The 24,429-nt window shown below is 38.3% G+C and overlaps 1 protein-coding gene across 1 annotated transcript in view; it reads left to right on the top strand.

Moving 5' to 3' along the window:
• The window catches only part of LOC150081688 (cytochrome P450 4c3-like), a 101,690-nt gene that overhangs the window by 39,216 nt on the left and 38,045 nt on the right, over window positions 1-24,429 (top strand). Inside the window, exons 2-4 of the mRNA XM_090378808.1 lie at window positions 19,345-19,457; window positions 21,514-21,599; window positions 23,922-24,112. Of these exons, the coding sequence (XP_090234934.1) occupies window positions 19,345-19,457; window positions 21,514-21,599; window positions 23,922-24,112 (390 nt within the window). The remainder of the gene's footprint in view (window positions 1-19,344; window positions 19,458-21,513; window positions 21,600-23,921; window positions 24,113-24,429) is intronic.

Raw genomic sequence — 24,429 nt, forward strand, 5'->3', positions numbered from 1 at the left:
CAAGGTAGATATCAGACCACTTGGAGAGCCAGAACATAATGGCCGAACAGCAGAAAAGATGCAAGCGGCTGAGCAAAGGATGCAAGGAGCAATTAACCATAGATACCGCGGTTATGGAGCAAACCTACAAGAAGCGCCGCAACATGTACACAGCCTACATCGATTCCCGCGAGGCCTTCGACTCCGTGCTTCATAGCTGGCTAATAGAGGCGCTGAAGTTTATAAAGTCAATCCGATAGTGACAAATTTCCTAGGAAAAACGATGGCGAAATGAAGTACCACCATTAGGGTCGGAAATATCAAAACCAGGCAAATTCCCCATCAGGAGACGAATCTTTCAGGGAGATGCCCTGAGTCCTTTGTGGTTCTGTCTAGCACTTAACCCGCTATCTACCATGCTCAACAGTAGCAAGTACGGATATAACCTCAAAAAAGGAAGGAAGAACCTGTACATCCTCACCCACCTGACGTACATGAATGACATCAAGCTCTACGCAGGAACCGAGAAGCACCTTCAGCAACTACTCCAGATCACGGAAGAATTCAGCAATGATATTAGGATGGAATTTGGTTTGGACTAGATAAATGCAAGACCCACGGACTGCGTCAGGGAAAATTAGTCAACCGAAACTACCAGCTGCAGAGTGGTAACGAGATCGAAGCCAGCGCAGAGGGAGAGGCCTACAAATATTTGGGGATAATGCAGGCCCAGCAGTTACAGTACAAGGAAATTAAGGCCTGCCTGACCGAAAACCACCATCAGAGACTCAGAAGCCTGCTGAAAGCAAAGCTGAACGGATGGAACACAGTTAAAACCATAAACACCTATGCCGTCCCAGTGTTAACGTACTCCTTCGGGGTCATAGATTGGACTAACACCGAGCTGGAGGATATCATGAGAACGACAAGGACAATGATGACCAAGAGCCGCCAACATCATCCGAAATCTGCCGTGGAGAGACTGACAATTGCCGGGGAAGAAGGAGGAAGGATCCTGATAGACCTCATTGAGCAACAGAAGACAGCGATGGTTAACCTGAAGGATTATTTCCTGAAACACACAACAGCAGCAGCACTCCACCAGGCCATAAAGAAGATAGACAAGCGGTATACCCCAATCAACCTAAGCGAGGAATCCTCCCCCAATCAGGAGGGCCAAACGAAGTTAGAAAGATGGGCAGAGAAGACACTCCATGGCAGACACTACAATGATCTCCATCAAGATCACAGAGATAAAATTTCTTCCAATACATGCCTCACGAACGGGACGCTCTTCTCCGAGACTGAAGGATTCATGCTCGCCATCCAAGACCAGGTAATCAACGCCAAGAACTATAGAAAATACATCGTCAAGGAGCCCGGAGTGTTCGATGACACATGTCGACGATGCCACCTGGCCTCAGAAACGATCCAACACATCACTGCGGGACGCAAGGTCACCCAGACTGAGTACACTCATAGACACGACTAGGTAGTCAGGATAATACATCAGAAGCTAGTAAGGAACTACCAGTTGGTAGAAGAAAGTGTACCGTACTATAAGTACAAACCCCAGGCAGTACTAGGGACCCCCAGCCCACAAGCTTTACTGGGACCGCGCCATAATAACGGATAGGACAATCCTGCACAACAGACTGGACATAACCCTTGTGGACAAGAAGGAAAAGGCTGCCTATCTGATTGACATAGCGGTACCCAACACTATCTATGTCCAAAAAACCCATGAGGAAAAAATTAGGAAGTACACGAACCTAAGACAGGAGATCAAAGAGCTGTGGCATATGCAACAAGTAACGATCATCCCGATCATCGTGTCAACCACAGGTATGGTGCCAAAGACCGTACATAACAGCCTAGTAGCAACAGATCTCCCAGCGAACACCTACAAGGAAATCCAGAAAGTCGCAATCCTGAACACCTGTAGAATAGTCAGAGAGTTCCTCGACCAACAGTAACACCAGCCATAACAACAACCACCCTGTGTACAGTACTTGGTAAGTAATATCCGTCACGAAGTAGAACCCCAATCAGGGAGAAATAATATAATAATAATAAAATAAATAATAGCAACAAGAAAACAACTGGTGGTACAACTGCTAAGTGGGAAGAGCCAAAATAAGATTCACAATGGTAAGGAAACGGGGCGAAGAAAGGGGCAGGACAGATCAAATAAATTTGAATATGCGCATGTTTATATTAATAAGTGATGTTTATGGTATGTATGTTTTTAAACATTGGTCATTCATTCATGACTTTTAAAATTTTTATTAAAATTCGAAATGTAATTAAATCAAGTGTCGTCGAAATTTGTCTTCCGGTCAGCAGTTCTCTAAACAGTCTGCTCGTAATTCTAAAGGAGATCTCTAATTCTAAGAAAGCAGCTGTATGATGATTGATACTGAAGAAAGGGATGTCCATTTGTGCTCTGTTGTGCAGGGAAACTTTAATCCCTCAGATGTCTAAGCAGTTTTGTGATTGCTCATTTTGTTCAACAGTAACAAATGATCATGATAGTTGAATAAGTAGATTTGTCTTCGATCAAAGCAGTTATGTATTTTAGGATTAATTTTTCGAAGATTTATAGCACAATGAATCCTATGGAGATCGGTCTGCATTCTGTAATATTCTATTGCCAGAGTAAAGTTACAAATGGCGCACTCAAAATTCCTGTTGGGATGGGAAGGGGAACTCATCTGGTATAACCGCATATGTGTTTGGTAGATTCTGACGCAGATTACACCTTGTTGTTCAGATAAAAATGGAAAACGGGTTTTTTTGTACATCACGAAGCAAGTGGGAGAAGGGCGGCTAACCAAATCCTGAAAGATGTCTTCTTTCCAAAAAATTGATATGCCACCCTATTAAAGTGTGCTGACGGGTTGACTCGTAGCTTGAGTAAAGGCTGATTTTTTTTTTTTTTTTTGTAGTTTAATGGAATTATCCTAGTTCAGTGATTTCTGGTATATTAAATCTCTTAAAAGAGATATTAAATCTCTTAAAAGAGATTTAATTCTTCAAAGGACCAAATATTAAGCCTGCCAGCCGACTCTGATCTTCAAAGCGTTCCCCCCCCCCCACAACAAGATTGATCTAAGAATGCATAATGCAATTTATTATTTCTACAGGGTCCGCTGAAGGATGATCGAATTCCAAGTCCACTGATTTTAGCCTTCTTTAGATCATTTCTGGCTGATTTTAGCAATTTTGTGAAAAAGGTAATTTTCGAGAAAGTTTTTTTGAATGGCTGGATCTCTGAAGGTTCTGTGGTGATTCAGTGCAAGAGAAGAGTGATGATCTTAGATGATCTACCAAAAAAAAAATAATAATAATATCACACTGATGCATGTTAAGGTTTTGCGTTCTTTTCGTAGTTTTGTATTAAACTCACGCGACGGATAACAGCAAACAGCTCATTCGCCTTGTAGTGAGGTAATGGCATATTAAAATCAACTACTGTACTATTACGGTTGAAAGTGAACGCTTAACATGCAAGAATATACAGCAGGCATGCCCTTCTGTCGCGTTTCATGTTTGTGTTCGGGGAGAGGGCGGGACAGATTGAGCAAATTTGAATTCGTGCATGTTTATATTAACAAGTGATGTTTATGGTATGTACAAATGATTCTTTTTTTTTAATTAGATTTCTGATTCGTTTTGGGAGATGCCATGAGCTTGAAAGCTGTTATGAGTAAAGATAAGGATGCTTTATTCTCCTCCTCACTTATGAATTCTGATATTTAAGATAATGTCAGAGGAGATTTGTTTTTCTGGTTTTTACAAGTCATTGACGTTCTTACAAAGCCTAAAAAAGGCGAAATCCAGCAGTAAAATGAATGTTTAACTAAGTTATTTCTGGTGTAGATACATCTCCTATCAATGGCTTGGAACATTTTTGTTTTCCGGCTTTTGGGGAAAGTAGCAGTAATATAGTAAAGGCAAATGATGCAAGGAAGCAAGCTGACATAGCGTCAGCAAAAAAAAACAAGAAAAAAAAACATACACAGTTCATCCATGCATACCCTCCAAGAATTTGTCTAGTTCTTCCTTGAATTTATTCAACCCATACGCTTCCACAACAACAGATGGAAGCCTGCTCCAACAATCAACCACCAGCGGGCTGAAGGCAAACTTCCGCACATCTAGCCTGCAACCATCCTTCCTCAACTTGAATTTATGCCCTCTCATGTGTGTAGTCTCAGCAAGTGGAAAAATGTCATTAACATTCAGTTTACTCAATCTATTCAAGGCTGTAGACATCTCAATCATATCTCCCAGCAGGTGCCTAGTCTCGAGACACTGTAATTTGCAGAATTGGAGTCTTTCTAGGTAAAAGCACCCTTTTGTACCATTCACCAGACAGGATTCCCTTCTCTGCACCCGTTCCAGAAGATCTAAATCCTTCCTAAATTGAATCCTCCCAACTTGTATACAGTACTCAAGATGCGGCCTTAAACAAAAGGATAATCATCTCCTTATCCCTGCTAGCAAAGTTTTTGTATAACATTGACACAACCCCATGAGCTGTCCTGCATCATGTCTGCACTACTCAGAGAATTTCATGTATGACTGCACAATTACTCCCACGTATTTTTCTTTCTTCATTACCCTGAGTATAGTACCACACAGTTGATAAATTATTCTGGGGTTACTGCTACTCATATACAGTACCTTGCATTTGTCAATGTTAAACTTCAACTGCCATTTCTCAACTTATCGACACAATTTTCCTAGACCTCATGATTGTCGTTAAACACCTTGAGAACCTTCAGTCGATTGAAAATGGCTGATGATGATGACGTAGAAAACAATTTAGTATAATCTTTTTGACTTGCACCCATGAGCATATCTCCCTTTCTCTCTTCTTCCATTTTTAGCTTTTATGAATGCAGGGAAGCATATCGTGCACACTTATATTTCCTTCAACCATATCCCGCGTATACCTGGCTCTGCACAGTTACTTCGCTGTTCTAACCTATTAACCTTGTTTTTCATCGTTTCCATAATATTTCAGATGACACAGCAAAAGTTACAAAGGAACTGAACGCGACGAAGGACTAAGAAAAACAACACTGTTTGATGAGGTCAGAATCAGAGAAGCTGCAAATGAAGAGAGAGAAACAGTAGAATGCGCAATTAGTAGGACTTTTGTGTCAAGGAGAAAAAGGGTGTCACACTTCAAAAGTCGTTGAGTGAAGCGTACTGGTAATGATATGTCAAAGTAAAGGTCAAAAGACGAATCGAGGTTTCGACATTTTAAATTGTAACTGTCATTCAATTTGATGTACAGCAGGCTAAGAAAAGAATAAAGGCTGATTTCGATATCAATGCATGCCTCGTATTTAGTTGCATTACGAATGAAAAAGAAATGCTTCTGTTGATATATGCAGACAGTCCTTTTATTTAACAATAGCATACCTACTAACTTTTGATTTTCTTTTCTTTTGGAGAATAACACGGGGAAAAAAAGAGGATTTTTATTAAAATGAGGACAGAGTTTCATGTCACCGTCACTTTTAGTTCTGGCCCCCACTTTGTCCCAGGGTGCATCATATACAGCCTCTAACACAAAACAGAACGGATCTAGAGGAGTAAATCTCTGGTCGCTACCGTGCCTAGAGGATGAATTGCTGCGGTTATGCAGTTCTAAACGAGGACCTCTGGGAACAAGGCAAAACCTTGCTGTAACTAGCCTTTCTACGGTAAGCGGGGCTCTGCTACAGTCAACTTTCTCTTCCCTAGCATTTCGTGGGATCCATGATGCTCAAACCTAAACTCTCCATACAACTCTTCCTATGATGATTAAAGCTGGCCCCTTTCAAATCGGCCATGTGGAAGGCAATGGCATAACACCACATTACCTGATGCCGCACAGACCACAACAAAAACAACTCCAAAGACTGATGTAAACCAAATCCGGATGTCATTGTGTGCCCTGCAAAATTAAATTTAAGAAAGAAGATGGTAAACGGGGCCATGGAATGTAAAACGTTTAAAAGAAGGCAAGATGGAAATGGTCATCAATGAAATGGACTGGTACAAAATCGACATTTTAGGCGCAACCGAAGTTATGTGGACAGAACAAGGTGTCGCTCTTATACTGAACAAGGAATGTTCAAGGTCTCTTCTTGGATACAAGCCTATTAATAGAGAAAGAATCTTCATTTGTCCTACCAAATATAAATATAGTACACTGGTGTGCAAAACTTAAGGACCAACACTATTTCTAAAGGTTACAACCACCAAATCTTTACTTAAGGTACTCTTTACTGATGAGAGTGGATTCAGTCTCAGCAGCGATCCTGGACGTCAGCTAATCGGAAGAGAGGTTGGCACACGGTATCACCCCCGCAAACATCACTGAAAGGGATCGATGTGGAGGTCGAGGTGTTCTCGTCTGGGGAGGTGTTCTCGTCTGGAGAGGCGTTATCTTGGATGGACGTACACAACTCCAGATACTGGAAGGCGGTAACTGCAACCGGTGAACGCTACTGCACTGAGGTAATCCTTCCCCCATGTGCTTCTGTTCCGAGGTGCCATTGGCCCCGAGTTCGTGTTTATGGATGATAACGCCACACCCTATCGTACTGCAGCTTTGATATGCTTTTGGACAGTGAGGGCCAATGGTGTTGGCCAATGTTAGATCGGCCAATGTTGGCCGATCTAAATCCCATCGAACACATATGAGACGCTCTAGGGAGACGCCTAGCGGCACGTCCACATCCACCAGAAAATGTTCACCAGCTGAAGATGGCGCTGACAGAGGAATGGGCGATGTTACCGCAAGAACCTATCAACAACATTGCTCTAAGTATGGACAGGCGGTGCAAAGTCTGCATCGATATTAGGGGTGATCATATCTCCTACTGAGGACCACCTCTTCCCTTTGTTCCATCTTTGGCAGTGATGCATCTGTATCATGGCAGCCAGTGCTACGTTGCCGTTTTTGTACCGTTTGTACCTCTGTACCGTTTTGTTTCCGTTGTTGTGTCGGTGTGGTTTTCTTCATCATTTCTGTACCTCACGAGGTTCCTTTGATATGCTTTTCCCATTTCCAGGCCACTCCTATGAGAAGCTACAGATGAAAACCTGACTGGTCCTTAAATTTTGCACACCTGTGTAGTACATTGGTACGAGACAAACTCTCTTCACAGCAGAAAATGCCAAAGGATTGACATAATAGTAGAATGATGACGATATGCACCAACACCAATAGCCACATATGAAGCAAAGTCAAGCACTGTTTAAGCCAGAAAAAAAAGAATTATATTAATCGGATATGCAAAGAAATTGAATAACACAACAAACGAAATAACACTAAGAAGATGTATGATGTTGTTAAGTCCTTAAGACAAAAGTTCCGTCCAAAACGAAATGTAATTAGGAAGTCTAGGGACAAAATTTTAACACAGGAGAACACAATTAAAGAAAGGTGGAAAGAATACTGTAAGCAGCTGTTCTTAGCACCTGCTAACACTAATGGTCTGCCATTCCGTTTTCAAGAGTGTGATCATGAACCAGTTCCACTGAAGGTAGAAGTCGAAAAAGCCATCAGAGAACTGCAGTATAGAAAGTCACTTGGAATTGATGAAATCCCAGCAGACCTGATTAAAACTACAGGTGTAAAAAGAGCTGAGTTTTTCATAAAATGATTGTAAATATTCGGGAAAGGGGACAGTGACCATCATATTGGAAGAAATCAATGTTTATTCCCTTACCAAAAAAAAGATACGAAAGTCTGTTCAAATTACAATACTATTGGCCTAATTTCTCATGCTTACAAAATTATTAAGATCATACTAAACAGAATTTCAAGAAAACTTGAAGAAGACATGCCAGAAGAGCAAGGTTTCAGAAAGGGCAGAGGAACCGGAGATCAGTCTAGGTTTGATTGTTGAAAAATGCAAAGAATTAAAAGTTCCAATCGTTTTGCATTTTATAGATTATTCAAAAGAATTTTATTGTGTTCATCATGAGAAACTATGGAAAACGATCACTAATATGAAATTCTGGAATTCCCAATCCACATAATTCAGTTGATTAAGCTACTGCTGCGTATTTTTTACCTTGATCGAAGAACAAATGAGAGTGTATTGAATAAAATTAGCATGCCCAAATTCTTCTTTATATCATCAACAGAAGAAAACGCAATTTTTTTTCAACACACAGCAAGGGTGGGTAACTTTCTGTTGAAGAATATAACGGAAGGAAAAATCGAGGGGAAGAGGAGCAGAGAAAGACCTGCAACTAGATGGAATGATGGGATCAGTGACCTTCTGGGCATGACAGTTTGTGATGCCGCTCGTAAAACACTAGATCGATGCAGTTGGAGGAACGACAACAGCCACTAATGTAGGTGGCTGTTGTAGCTACCTACATTGGTGGACACAACAGCTCCTCATGGAGCTGTTGTGGAACTTTATATAATAAAGCAATACTCTATCACTAATATCGACACCTTAAGCTCAGAAGTCTGGGTTTCGATTTATGCCTTTTATCTCTTTCGACGTAAAATTTCTGGTCATGTTATTACCGAGCAGTGGATTTTACACTCGAGCAATAGAGAATATTTATTTATTTATAAACACATAAAAGTAACACTACTCTAAAGTCATTACTTTGAGATACTGCAGTCAGGTAAAAGTGATCCATTTTTACTTGACGTTAATAGTCACAATGCTCGTGGTTGCCAGTTGCCACAGATACAGATGAATTTCTAAGTAGCAGTACAGACAGAGGCGTCCAACTAAAACCCGTAAGACCAGGAAGCTCGTCGCATGTACGGCAACCCTTCCAAGGTAACACCTCATTAGATTCTCAATATAAATAACATGTTACACTTCTAACTGCGATGGAGTGCATTGTCCCCGCGTGGGAGAACCATTTCGATATCCATAATCTAAAATGCTTTTTTTGTTGTTGGCTTGGATTAAGTTTGTTAGTACTTTGTGAATATTACATATAGCATCACACGAACGCATAAAGAAACTTAATTACGTGTCAAGCTAAGCTTGCAAGTCGCTCTCTCTATCCAGTTGGAAAAACTTGGTTTCGTATTCTTTGAAAAAGCTTTTTCACACAGCTGACCTAGAATTGGATCTAACCTGCATTACATTACTTTCTATTTTCAGTACTGCTCTCTAAATCGTCATAGTATGTTGTTGTTGTTGTTATTTGGTTTTTAGGAGGATTAGCAACTAAGGCCATATTGCTCCGGAGATATGCGGTGGTCATTCCCTGACCTTTCCGCATCCTCCGTATTTGGTGGCTCACGGGCTCGAACCCCGGTCTAATCAAGAAGCGTGTGCTACGCACTGCTGTTCCTGCCCACCTGGCTACGGAGGCGCCATCATAGTATGAGGGAGAAATAAGCAAAGCAGAAGATTACTGCGATATCGCATGGTGGTAATAATTAATAAAGAGGACGAATACAAGATCGGCTGAATTCATGTGAAATTCGAGGAGGAGCAGGAATTGGTTGAGTTCGTGTGGGGATAATCAGTAGAGAATATATATATATATATATATATATATATATATATATATATTTTTTTTTTTTTTTTTACTTTTTTTAAATAAGCAAGACTGTTAGAAGTTTTAAATCGAATCGACTACTGAGTGTTTAAGGTCTTGTCAAAGTCAAATCCCGCTGCGTAAGTTTCGATCGTTTCAAATCTGTAACTTTTGAAATGTCCATCAACTTCTCGGCACATAAGAGGTCTAGCTGTGCAATTCGGCCTTTAGCTTGTTATTACAAATTGGTTGGCTGAAACATTGCGAAATAAATAAGGAAATAAATAAATATTTATTTGTCTTTATCATATATTCTCCTTGCCTCCCAAGGAGCTTTCAAACAATTAAAACTCTCTGATAGGTCCAATACATGGTTCAATGCCGAAGTCCGAGAAATATTCAAGAGGAAACAAAAAGCATTCAGAATAAGGAAAAAGTACCATAACTCAACTGACTACCAGATTTACAAGAAAGAGCGGGAAACCTTCCTCAAATGTAAACGAAATGCAATCCGGCAGCTGGTACTCAACAAAATAAACCGCTCCAAACGTATTACATCCAAATTCAACAAAGATTTCCATGTCGATGAGGAGGTATTTCAGGAATGGGTATCTTTGACTTTCAACGAGATGCCATTAGATCCAAAAACCCCAAACCTAAGTGATTTCGTCATGCACTCCAGGCAACCCCTTTCAACTATAACGCTAACAAAACAACACCTTATAAATACCATCAATAGACTTCCTAATAAATCTACAATTGGTCTTGACGGCTTTCCTCTATTCATGGTTAAAGTGTGTAGTGCCTTCATTGTGGAGCCCCTTCTTCTTTAATCGCATATTGAAGTCCGGATCAATCCCGACAATGTGGAATCACTGCAAGGTACAACCCATACCGAAAAGAAGAAACCCAAAGGAACCTAAGGACTTGAGACCGATCTAAGTGGGCTGCTCTCTATTAAAAGTGTTTGAGAAAGCTATCTTATCAGCACTAATCGACCAATGCTTCTCTCATAGACCCAAACATCTGCATACTGTGATCCCCAAAAGATCTATATATACAAAACTACTGGATTCCCTATTTAAAATTCAAACTGCTCTCAACAGTAAATCTCAGCTGGACGTCATCTTCCTTGATATTTCATCTGCTTATGATAAGCTCTCAATTTCCGCTCTCATCTACATTCTAGAAAAGTAGTTTGGCATTACTGGGAACCTTCTAAAAATCATCAACCTTATCCTTACACCAAGACAACTCAACTTCCAACAGGAGTACATTATAACGAGAGGAGTACCACAGGGAGGTGTCCTATCCTGTGTACTGTTCGCCGCTGCCCTTTAACCCTTCCTCGCAAGGTACACTGATTTCTCATCATATGCAGATGACCTCAAATTATATATAAAATCAAAAGACCCTGAACAAACCCACCTGATAAATCAGCGAGTCGCCGTCCTGATCAACAGCCTTGTAACCTATCTACTGCAGATAGGTCTGGAGCTAAACATATCTAAATCAGCCCAAATCATATTTACAAAAAAGAGAATAAAATGACATCACAGCCTATCACAACGGAGAGCAGATAAGGAAAGTGAAGTCTCACACTAACCTCGGCTTGACTTGGGACGAGGGCCTCACTTTTCAGAACCATTTCTCGACCATGAAAACTAACACTTTCTCGGCGATGTGGGCAATTCGACAAGAGCTGACGGGGTTACTCCACGTCGATGTAGTCGGAGGATACGTCCAGCGGTGCCTACAACTTATCGCACTATATGCATCACCAATCTGGTCTTCTTCCCCGACGTCACACATAAATAGATTCCTAGCAGTAGAGTACTGGGTAATGCGGTGGATGAACAGGGTCAAGGGCAATGCATTCACCATCTCCAGGGCTGTTTTTATATACCAACTTAAATATCACTCCCTGGAGAGTTCACATTGCATCCAGGAATATTCTTCTTCTTTCTCAGATGCTTACCGGTGTGATTGACGACCCCAGTCTTCGAGGACTTATCTCTACTACACGTGCTGGACGCAGTAATTACAGCCCCTACCTACCGCTGCATTCTATACTGTGCAACCTGTGCTGTCTGAAGAATTTCTTCCCAAACAACGCAGTCAAACTTTTCAATCCATTGGCAACAGACCCTGTGAAATACTCCGAAAGCAAGCAGTACAGAGTGAAGAGCCTCTCAGAAGCACACAGCGTTCTGAGAGGCTCTTGCTATAATCTTGTCAATGAGTGAATTTTGTAAACAATATTGTAAATATACGCACTTGTGTAAATATTGTAAATAATTGTAATCGTGCATTTTTGTACACCTTTCTTATATTGTAAATACTGTAAATAATTATAATTCTTGCTTTTTTTGTACACCCTTCTTATATTGTATATAACTGCAATTCTTGCATTTTGCACACCCTTCTAGCCGGTCGGCTGTGTATAAGGAGTGAAAGCAAACACTTGTCATTTTAATAAACGTTTACACTATTAATATGTATATGAATAAATATATTTTTCTACTATTGCTATTCTTTAGAACAATAGCAGAAAAATATATTCGGTAGACGTTCACTGCTCGTTTCATACTTTTTTTTTTTTTTTTAGAATATTTTTCATTCATTCTCTTTTGGAAGAACTAAAGAAAGCACCAAAATCACTCACCATCAACGACAACAAATACAGACTGCCGTTGATTGTAAGCGACTTTCATATATACAGCACAATATGGCCTAAATTGCTGCTGCGCCTAAACGTTTACAATATTTCCCATTTGTTAAAATAAAAAAAGTTAATTAATATGTAGTTGAAATTAATTAAATTTCAGTTATTACACGTTGAAAACTTTAAAATTTAAACGTACTATTAATTATTTTTGAAATCTACGCAAATGGTGTATATATATATATATATATCCCAGCACCACGGGTTGGTTCCCCCCCCCTTCTTTCTTTACCTCTGGAATGGGCCCCAGACGATCCTGGCTCACCTTTTGGCAACACTAAGGTGGATCAGAGTCTCTTTTGAGACATTATGTGCTCTACTGGAACTGGCCCACCTTCCCGTAGTGTGGACGAGCATCCAGAATCATCTGTCCAGGTGCTGGTGCTTCTGGGTAGCCAAGAGGCCAGAACAGAATAGGGCTTACAATACCGGTAAAAATCTTAATACCGATATTTCGGTATTTTTCATTTATGAAACTAGGATACCGGTATTCCAAAAACAAACATTTTTCTCAATAAAGTTTGATGACAGTTAGGTGCAATAAAGTAAGGAAAAAACGAGTACTGTAATTACTTGATTATTCAAGTTTTAAATAAACTTTTATTGCAACTATAAATTTTCTGAAAAAAATCATTAAAAATACAGTTATTCTAAAAAGAAAAAAAATACATATTGTTACTGTTTTTTTGCAAAATTTAGTTATGTTTAAGCATCGACACTACCTGTCCAAATAAAGTGAGCTCTTAAGAAACATAAGCAATCAATAGCATGATCGTTTAAAATGGATCTAATTTTGGTACATACAGTATTTGATTAGGGGCAGAAAACGCCCTTTCGGATTCTATTCTGGTACTGAGATAATCGAAGATGATCTCAGTCCATATTTTCTAGGCTTTGAACTAATAATAAAGAAGAGCGCAAAGAGTGCAATTAAGGAATTCTTGACATATATAAATGCAACAGAAGGACAAATCATATTGGACCCTTATGTAATGGACGTGGGATAGTACTAGATAACATAGCTGAAGTTGCAGATGAACTCAACAGTTACTTTGCATCGATATTTACATTAAAAAAAACCCTTTGTGTCAATAAGATATTATGGAAATGAAGTTGAAAAAAATATAATTAATGATGTTGAAATTTCAGATGATTATTTAATGAGAAAACTTTCGCGCCTACAGGCGACTAAGGCTCCTGTGGTTGATGGCATATACCCTATAACCTTAAAGGAGGCGGCAAGTGAGTGCATTGAACCATTAAGGCTAGTTATGAGAGCATTACTGGACAGGAGAGGTTCCATTGGATTGGTGTAAATTGGAACATAAAGGCAGTTCTAGGAGTGTAACGGGAAATTACCGACCGGCCAGTCTAACTTCAGTAGTAGGGAAAATCATGGAGGTAATGATCAAGGGTGGAATTCAGGATCATTTAGATGGAAATGGAGTTCTGTAGGATACACAGCATGGTTTTGTAAAGGGAAAATCATGTTTAACAAATCTGGTTAGCTATTTTGACAGGTCACTCATGCTCTGGATTTAGGGAATAATTTCGACATTGTTTATTTGGATTTCAGCAAAGCATTTGACTCAGTCTCACATGACTGGTTATTTTATAAGTTGGAGAAGGCTGGAATCATAGGGAAAATCCTTAGATGGATAGCACGATGGCTTGAGGGCAAAAGGCAGAGGGTTGTGATAAATGGTTATTCCTCAGATTGGGTTAATGTAAGAAGTGGGGTTCCCCAAGGATCAGTATTGCGACCACTGTTGTTTTTGATTATCTTAAATGACATCTATGAAGGGATGGAGGGCGTGAGGTCTAAACTTGCAGATGATGTAAAGATCAGTAGAGTAGTTAATGATCGCCGCGAAGCAGCGCTTCTTCAGAGTGACCTAGATAGACTTCTGGGATGGTCAGAAGAGTGGCAGCTACGCTTTAATTCAGCAAAATGCAAGGTATTACACCTGGGGAATAGTAACCCCAAAATAACTTATACACTTGGTGGAGTTGAACTAAAGTCAGTAGTGGAGGAACGGGACTTGGGAGTTACGATACGGTCAGACATGAAGTAGAAAGGTTGCAATGTTGCATGGTGTCCTATCGATGATTTATCGAACATCTGCTAGTAGAAATAGCGACGTCATAATCACATAAGGGTGATTTTATAACCTTTATGTGATTAAATTATAAACAATTATTTTTTTAAAAATTAGTAACGAAAAACAGGCATTTTTTGTAATAACACCGGTATTTCAATACCGGAAAAAAATGACCGGGATCCCGGTATTGTAAGCCTTATAACAGAACACACACACACACACACACACACACACACACACAGAACGCACACAAACATATTTCTGGCCCTCTTACAGTTGATTCTGTTCTTCACAGAGACACGAGGCGGAGTTGAACAGACGTTCCAGGTGCCGCACTATACATATACACATGTCACAAATATATATGTATATCTTATGATGAAACTTTATAATTTAGGCAATTTTGAATAAAAAAAAATGGAGGTGAGTAATGCACTATTATTTTACAGCCACAAAAAATATTGTTTGGCCATGAAGAATACCTAAAAAAATGTATATCACTGAAATTTCAAAAATTAATATATTTCTTAGGATATTTTGGGCTAAATTCTATTACAACTTCCAAAAAAAATACCTTATTCTCAAGTAATTCATTGGTTTATTTTTAAAAGCAATCTATAATTAAATCTCATTGACGTCATCTTACATTCCAATACGTCATTTTTGCTATTAAAAGTAGAAGTCTCAGTGTCTCAGGCTCTTAACTATAACGCATTTAGATGGGTTCAAATCTCATGTCTAAATATTTTATAGTAGAATAAGAAAGTGGACTATTCTAAATTTATCTGCAGGACAACCTGAAAATTACCTAAAAATGTTTTGATTTTTTAGATAATTCTCATTACCCAGAAATATAAAAAAAAAAAATGGTTTTTTTTTTTTTATTTGTTATGGTAATGAAAAATATAACAAAAATATTTTTATAAAAATTATATGGCATCATCCAGTAGCAGAAAAATGTAAAAATAATATGCGGAACCCGCCTAGCGGTGACAAATTCTTGTAGCTGATTCCGCAAAGGATCATGGGAATCAAAATCGGTCTGAACAAAGCACTATGATAATCATTTAACGTCACCGACGATAACGCCACGCGGGTTTCGTCGGGCGGGAGCATAAATTGACATATCCTGTCAGCATGACCCAATATTCTACTAACGTTCTACCACAGAGTGTTATATACCCAAGTCACACCCGTTCTGAAAGAGCAACAGAAAACAGAAAGACTACAGTACAGGAGTAATTAGAATGCTGAAGCAGTTATTCACCTTGCACGTTCTAATCCACTCGTACCGAAAAATAAGGCAACGTTTTTATATTCTATATCTTAAACTCATCCGACCTTATGCAGCCACCTCACAGTATAAATCGAAAATCTGTTCGTTTGTACTCTTCAATGTAAACTGGCCCCATCACACCCTCCCTGGCCGACAACCCAAGAAGGCCCTTAACGAAAAGGGGCCTGGGTTCGAATTCCTTCAATGACGCTAAGTACTTTTATTGGCCCTTTTCCACTCCGTGACTGAGTTAATCGGTTTCGGTGTAGATAGCAAAGTTCCCCCCCTCCACCCCCAGAAGCTGGAGTTTTTTGTCCAACAAAACAGGCAAACCGACCAGAGAACATAACCAGTTCACGAGCGTAATGCATTTGGGCAGATGAATTGATACTCGTATTCCGGTGGCCCTAGTGTGGCATGTATTATTACGCTTATCTTGTATTCGTATTTGTATCAATCTATTACAATTGAATAATTATCAATCAAAGGGAGTCCCTTATGTCCACTCTATCTAACTGTGAATCACAAAACGTTTAATCTAGGTATATTAAAGAGACCAGGAATGATTTACAACGTATCTGTTTGTGTACTTTTTTCGTATTTCATTATTTTAATTAATTTATTATTTTTTATTCCATTTTATGTACACCAGTTTCAATTAAAACGCTCCGCGATCTATGACGCTTATTTTTAAGTTTAGAACTTTATGCTATTATTCGTCTTCTCCATTTTTTTTTTTTTTTTTTTTTTTGTCTATTTGGACTGAAATTTTTGAATTTAATGTTTAACTTGTACTAAGTATTGCATTTTAAGATTTCTAAATTAAAATTTTGCCCAATCAACTGATTTTTTTCTCAATGAGAAAATCGTTCGCCTCAGTTTAATGTATGTTTTCGTTTCAGAAGTACATCATCGGTGTACTTCTGAAACGAAAGTAAACCGCAACGGTTGTACGGATGGTCGCTTTTCGATAAGCGCGTTCAGCTGTGTCAAACAGCTAGCTGTACAAAGACAATTATGCTTCGCGTTCTCCTCTTGCAAATAAAGGCAAAAGAAATAACATTCAAAAGATTTATTTTAAAAAAAAATCTAGTGGAAAGCAGCAAATTCGTCAAATAAAAGAATAAGGAAAAATAGGCAATAATAAATTCATTATCAGGAAATAAAAATACGGGATAAATGAAACGGGAATGGCTATTTCGGTGCTTAACTTTGCGATTTTGGCCGTTTGTTTTTTTTTTTTTTTTTTTTTATGAGAACCCCAAACACGAGAGGTATTAGAACCTATAGTACTTAGTACCGTGCTTGGGTTGGAGGTTGAGAAGATGAAAGAAGATATTTGTTGACATTGGACTTGAACTTCTGTAGATTGTAATTTTCAGGAAATACGTATGAAGGAAGGTTGTTCCAGAAAACGGCAGTTGAATGAATAAATGAGGAAGATGAAAAGTTGGTTCTGTGGGTTTGAAGTTGGACAGTAAATGGATGTTGGCTGGTGGCGGCACGTGTTCGGACTGTTTTGAAAGAGAGAGCAGGAATTATAGAAGCCAATTCAGAAGAACAGTGCCCATGGAAGTATCTGTAGAAGAGGCATGCAGCAGAAACAGTACGTCTATGAGAAAGCGAGTGGAGAGACTCTGTTAGAGATGAATCATTAATTAACCTAACTGCCCTCTTCTGAATGGAATCAAGAAGCCTGAGAGAGGTTTTGGGGGCACCACCCCAGATGTGGGAACAATATTCCATGGCAGGGCGGATTTGCGATTTATACAGAGTGAGCAGCTGTTTGGAAGAAAAGTAACGCCGAGAGCGAAAGAGAAAACCAAGTTTTTTAGATGCAGAGGAAGCAATATTTGTAATGTGCTTGTGCCAAGAGAGTTTTCCTTTTTGCGAGATATAAGACAAGACTGAGTTTTAGAAGGGTTGAAATCAACTAAGTTGTCTTTGCCCCACTGGACAATTACCTGAAGATCGGCATTTAAGGAATTGGCAGCAGATTTTCGAGAACTTGAAGCTGATTGAGCAGGACAAGGTTTCTCAAAATGGAAAGTTGAATGCAATGTGCTATCATCGGCAAAACTATGGATAGGATTTCCAGTCAATGGAAGAAGGTCATTGATATACAAGAGGAAAAGAGTGGGGGAAAGAACTGAACCTTGGGGGACACCGGCATTAGTGGAGAAGTTAGAAGACAGACAGCCATCTACCATCACCCTCAGTGAGCGATCAGAGAGAAAACTGGATAACCAATTACTAAAAACAGTTGGCAAACCATAAGATGGAAGCTTGTTTAGAAGACCTTTATGCCAAACCCGATCAAAAGCCTTTGAGATGTCAAGAACAACTACTTGTGTTTCGCCGAACCTTTCCATTGAATTAGTCCATAAATGGGTAACATAAGCCAGAATATCACCAGTGGATCGACACTGACGGAATCCATACTGGCGATCGTTGATCAGACGGAAGGTTTCTAGGTAGTTTAAGAGTTGGCAGTTAATTGATTTCTCCATTACTTTAGAAAGAGTAGAAGTAATTGCAATGGGACGATAATTGGATGGGAGGGATTTGTCACCCTTTTTAGGAATTGGCTGGATATGAGCAAATTTCCAAGCAGAAGGAAAAACACCTTTGGAATAAGAAAGTGAAAAAAGGCGGCAAAGAATAGGAGTAAGTTCAGGAGCACAGGTTTTGAGAATAAGTGGAGAAATACCATCAGGACCTGGAGCTTTCTTAGCATCAAGATTCATCAAAATCCTTCTGATATCCTTTTGACGGAAGACCACAGGAGGCATTGAATGGAGCATGTTAGGAATGGTGGGAGGTGTTTTACCAAGATCAAAAATTAGTTATCAATAATGTTCAACAACATTGAATGGCTGCTGCTGCTGTTATTTTCACAGATTAAAGGTAACAATATAACTGATAACAACAACGGAAAATTCAAATAATTTTAATCTTTTAATCAGACAGTTAGCAACTAATATTCGAAATCTGAAGATCAAGTTCAGAGTGAGCATAAATTAGCTGATAAATTAAGGGTGGCATAGATCTTGGCGTGTCTATCAGATAACATGGAAAATAGTACTCGTGATTAGAATATAAATTCTCTGCTTTCTGCCAAGGAAGCTGGTTATAAAAGTGCAATAAATATTTCAAGCAGACTCAATATAGTATTTTAAAACACGTTGATCACATAATTTAGTTCTTATTTCTTAAAAAACATGTTCAGATTTTTAATTCCCACATTGCAAATTAGCAAAACGCGACTGCAGTATGAAACACTGACAGCAAAACTAGCAAAGGCAAATCAACAAATTACTGCAAATTAAACTGAACACTCCAACCACTGAATTCCAATTTGAAATTGAGTAGACAAAACACGATTATCCTCGCTGTGTTAAGAATGTGACACACAAATGCCATCACTCCTATATACAAAGAACAGAAAATTCTCCCTGGAAAGACGATTTTGCAGATTTATGCAGATTTGCAGGTTTTTGATTAAGGAAACACGAATCACTGACACTTAAAACTTCACTATGTTCGAAAAGCCATTGCAGATATTTTCTCCTTTCTCTGTTTGATAAATTACTACTTGGCTCTAATCTCTAACCAAGTAGACAGAAACAGTTGCGCAAATACGTTTTAAATAATTTTTTGTTCTATATGTAATTAATAAGAACCACTAAAAGACAAATCTCTAATATTTACTAACTACAGTATTCTTACAGTATCTTTTCAGGCAATCTGTGGAATCACTCACCTCTTTTCAAAAGACAGGATTTTCAGGTTTTGGTTTGGATTTCGTCCGTTCGTCATGTTTTTCAAACCAGAAACTGTTGAGGTAAGTACCTGAGGTAATATAAAAAGTTGAAAATAATTACATCATATATATTATATATGCATGACATTAATAAAAGAATATACCCATTCATACCAAAGTCGCGGTCTATCCTTCTGATTTCAGGAAATCGTATGTAAAGAAATAAGAAAATATTTAGGCCTATAAAGTGATCAGCAGTTAGAGGGGAATTCATTGCAAAGCTACACCGAATTATAAACATACTGAAAGAGTTTCAGGAGGAGAAGGATGATAGCTGGACTCATTTGGGGACAGGAGTTCAAAATTCCTAAGTCGAAAACTGGCAAAGCCCTGAAGAAATGTAAGTCTATATTAGGTGATATGCCCAGAAACAACCAGTTACTTCATATTACCATCATATCCTGGAATAGTGTTTTTCAACTATTTTGAGTAACGGGACTTGTCCGGCTGACCAGAGACTAAATAATTCAAGTCATTCACTTTCAGTACAAAAACAGTTCATGACCAGAGACTAAATAATTCACAAATTATTGTAATTACATCACGAGAATTCGTTTTATTATAGAACTACGAAAGACTATATTCTTTTTATTTTAAAGTGCTGTAGAAAAGAGCTCAATTTTGGTGGAACATTTCGCGGAACTCTTTGGCGATCCTGGTGGAATACCGGTTTAAAAATCCCGCTGTACAGAATCTGTGTTTGGAATTACGAGTGACACAGGTCAACCTGTACATGTTTCCACGACAAATACATACATTTTCAGAAAAGAACTACACCCCACAAACTTTTGATAACAAATTTATGGAAAAAGTCTCTACACCTTCCAGTACAATTATGCTCTAGGTCACAGCAAGGAATGTGAACGCATAATCTGAAGAACTATCATCGGAATTGGAGTGTCGAGGCACAAAACTCCGCTGCCAAACCATTTGAACATCACTGGAATGAACTGGAACGCGGAATTCAGCAAGCCTATGATAGCCTTTTTGGTCAGTCGAGCTCAACAATGCTTAAAGAAGGAATGAAGCACAATACCACTGACTTTCTCCCAGAAATTAGAAGAAAGTTTTCCAGGAAGCAGTGAAGCGGTCATGACGGGTAAAGGTGGGTCATCATAGATCAATTTCTTAATAGATGTTTATTATATAAACAAATAAATTTATAACTTATTTCAATATTTTGTTCATAACTACAAGTGCTACGAAAGTGTATAAAACAATGTTTTCGTTTAATTAACTATTAATAACTGGATAAAGAACTACGAATTATTTAATATATTAATACGTAAGTTAATATGTAGTGTATTTAATTCTACAACAGGTCTACTCAACTGAAAGAGATTAGTTACAAGAGAACTATCTGGCATAACTGTGTGGGCTGCATACATCACTGGAAAATGGGTTGCATGCAGAAATGACCAAATTTAATAAGCTATTAGCGATGCTTCAATAATGGTATTAGCTACAGCCTACTGTTTAATAAGTAGACGTGATCTGCATATCGACCTGTTGTGGAATATTTAACTTAATCAATCAACTGCATTGGGCGTGAAATTTGTGGAATAACATATCGAAGGCGCTATTTCTGGTGAAATAACTGATTTCTAATTGCAGGACAAGCTAAACTTTTACTAATACCGAGCAGATTTAACTAGCTCAATAATAAAGGGATGACTAATCTAATTTAAGACGTGGAGTAATCTAATAGCCTGGACAGCATAATGTTCGATTAGCTCGTGTAGTTGCGACAGCTTCACTTATGTAAGTTGAAAGATTATTTCATTAAAATAAAATAATTATTTAAATGAGATCGGTACAAAATTAAGAGCTGAAACATATGCAGTTAATTGTTTTGAATTATTGTTAACAAACGCTCAAATCGAATATCGTTTTCGCGTTATTAATTCTTCACTTCGTAATTAATTTCTTTATGAAGGAACACGAATTTCTGATAAAGATAATTCGTACAGTACTAAGGATTATTAGTTGCGAAATTAACCTGAAGATTTCTTCATTTTCTTTATTAATTCAGGAGTTAACTCCCTGACGAGAAAGTCTCTTTGTTCTCTTTGATTAGGTTATCCTGAGTAGTAGCTTTATACTGGAAAAAACCTTTATCTATGACTTCCTGAATCCTTGGTTCAAAGAAGGGCTCATTACGAGGTAAGTGTGCTGGGAAGATCACAAATGCAAATGAGTTTGTTTTATTATTTAATCAACGATTTACGTGTACAGAGAGAGAGAGAGATCCTCTCGATACAAGTGGCTGCTGTATGGAACCACGATAAATTCTTCTTGTGGTTAAACTGATGTTGTCTTTTCGAATATTCACGTTAGTGAAAGGGATTTCCAGTGCTAATTCGAATTGATTATATAAACAAGGCGAAACTAATGTAATCTATTTTACGAATGTTTAAACAAGGTGAATAATAAACTCTAATTCAAATTGATTCATTATGGCAGATTGAAATGAAAACATCATGTAAGAATAAGACCACGATCGGCTTGGTTCAGGACAAAGATCGGTCTGGACCTGAATCTAGGACCAGGATCGGCCCTAGGTTTTACGAGTTTGAATTAAAAAAAAATAAGCTGCCGATGATCAGTAATTATTTTCTTAATTTTTATATGAAAATTAATAAAATGAACATAATAGGGTATCTGACATCATTAGAGGGGGAAAAAAGACATTATGTGAAATAACAAATTTACATTATCCTCTAGCATACTGGAGACAGTTAAAATTAGGATATGAAAGGCATGAACGTAAATGATAAGGCAGCTGGAACAGAATTAGAAAAGCAAAGGGCTAAACTATTCAAAGGAGGTGTGACATTATATTGTCATATAATGCAGGTCTCTATTACAAAGAATATATCCATTAACATAGCCAACAAGAATGTACAGCAGTACATTAGTAGCGAATTAACCATGATTCTAATCCACAGCAATGGGAATACTTTCTGTGTGGTGGGTGTGGTGGCAGAGGGAAACTACCTGAAAGCTCCTCTGATCTATGTGGTTGTCCTGTAGTATAAACAATAGTTTATACTTGGAAAAAGTAGGACACTAAAATCACCTGTTCGATAACATAAATAAAATAAATAAACTTATGTTTTTTTATAATCCAGGACTACCACACTGTCTGAAGAGTTCACAAGATAGGGAGAATAGACGAAATAGCCCAACAGTCACTCAAAGTATGTGTACTTAAGTATTCTAGCGCCTGACCACCGGCTACGGCAGCCTTCTAACATGCACGTAATAATAATGTACAATTTGAAACTGAGATCAGAGAAACAAGATGAAGACATGTCTTTAATAAAAGGAAATTATCCATAATTTGAAGCATGGGAACCGAGAAAATTTAACCCAGAAGGATAGAAAAGTAGACCAGAACTTTGGCTATGTTTATCGAATACTTAGCTTCATAACAAAAATAATATCTAGGAAAATTCTAGGTACAATAATATCAACTAGACTAAAATGGGTGGGCCACGTGATTCGAAATGGTGGATTGCTTCTGGATGCAATGGAGGGGGACTGTGGAGTGATAACGCCCTAGTAATAGACAAAAAAAGACCATCAAGACGTTGCTCGATGAAGCAGGACTTCAAAACTTTGAGGAACTATAACAAACGGCACAGGAGAGACAAAGATGGCGACAGCTCATCAGAGGAACTGACCAGTCACAAGACTGAATTACTGATGATGATGATGAGGTTAAAAAGAAGGTATAGTCAGATCATGTACTGTTCCTAATCATGTAAACAAATACAAAATGTAAATACAGACTATGTAATCAACTTCGGGTTAAACAGAAGTGTTTTGCAACCTAGGACGCATGTTTTGCTTTAACCTCAGTCTATAGACATATAAGTTAGCGCAAATTATCTCAACTGTGCTACTCACGATTTGGCCTGCTATCTCAAGTTTCTTTTCGAATGGCTGTTAGTTACCGAAGGATTTTTTATCATTTCTTCATTTATAATGCGGAATATAGAAAAATATAGAAAAAATAAATGAATTTCTTCATTTATTTTTCTTAAAATTCTCATTTCTGGTTATTCTAATAAATTCCATTAATTCTTATACACTGCAGGCACGTGAAACTGACAGCCAGCGTATACGATCCTCAGAGATTTATTGTGCGGCCCCACGTGTCACAGGTTAACAGTATTAAACCTATATGAAATAATGGCGATAGCTGAAGGAGATATGCCAATATAAAGTTTAAATAAAATTTATAACTTTGATAACCTTCATTGATGTTGGTGGCCATGATATCGCTTTTTTTTTTTTGCACGAGGATACTGGGAGGTTTCTCTAATGTTTTATAAATAATTATCTTTATGATCAAATTACAATTCGAACTTAGTCTAAATATTAAATGACTGAAGTGACAAACATCAAATATGGCCGTGCGTTTCTGATATAATGTTTTACCATGGATATCAGTACTTCGCATGTTGTTATCCTTTGTAGTTCTGGGGCCAAGTGGAGGAAAAGAAGGAAGTTGCTCACTCCTGCCTTCCATTTCCGAATTTTAGAAGACTTTCTTCCTGTCGTAGAGGAGCAAGCCATGTACCTGGCAGTGCAGCTAAAGAAGGAAGTGGGAAAGGATTGCTTTAACATGGTACCCTATATTACTCTTTGTTCCTTGGACATTCTTTGTGGTAAGTAAGCAGAAATAGTACAGAAATAGGAATTAAATTAGTTTTAAGGTCAGATTCCATTTTTGATGCGTAAACATCTCTGGCGGCACCTACTAAATTTCGGACAAAAGTAAAATCAATTTGTCATGATTTTACGATGCGGAAATGACGTCTTCGGCGTAATTTCCGTTTCATAACAAAGAAAAACGGAGTCGGGAGAAAAGATCGCGGAAAGGATTATGGGAGGGATCTTTGATGTGCTCAGAGCTGGCATAAATCAGCTGGTTGCGGAAAAACGTTTATGATTCGGGGCATACTACTTAGGTGGCTTTGGGCTA

The sequence above is a fragment of the Mastigoproctus giganteus genome, chromosome 8, assembly GCF_048544385.1.
Source record: "Mastigoproctus giganteus isolate SK-2022 chromosome 8, ASM4854438v1, whole genome shotgun sequence".
In the NCBI taxonomy this organism is placed as follows: domain Eukaryota; kingdom Metazoa; phylum Arthropoda; class Arachnida; order Uropygi; family Thelyphonidae; genus Mastigoproctus; species Mastigoproctus giganteus.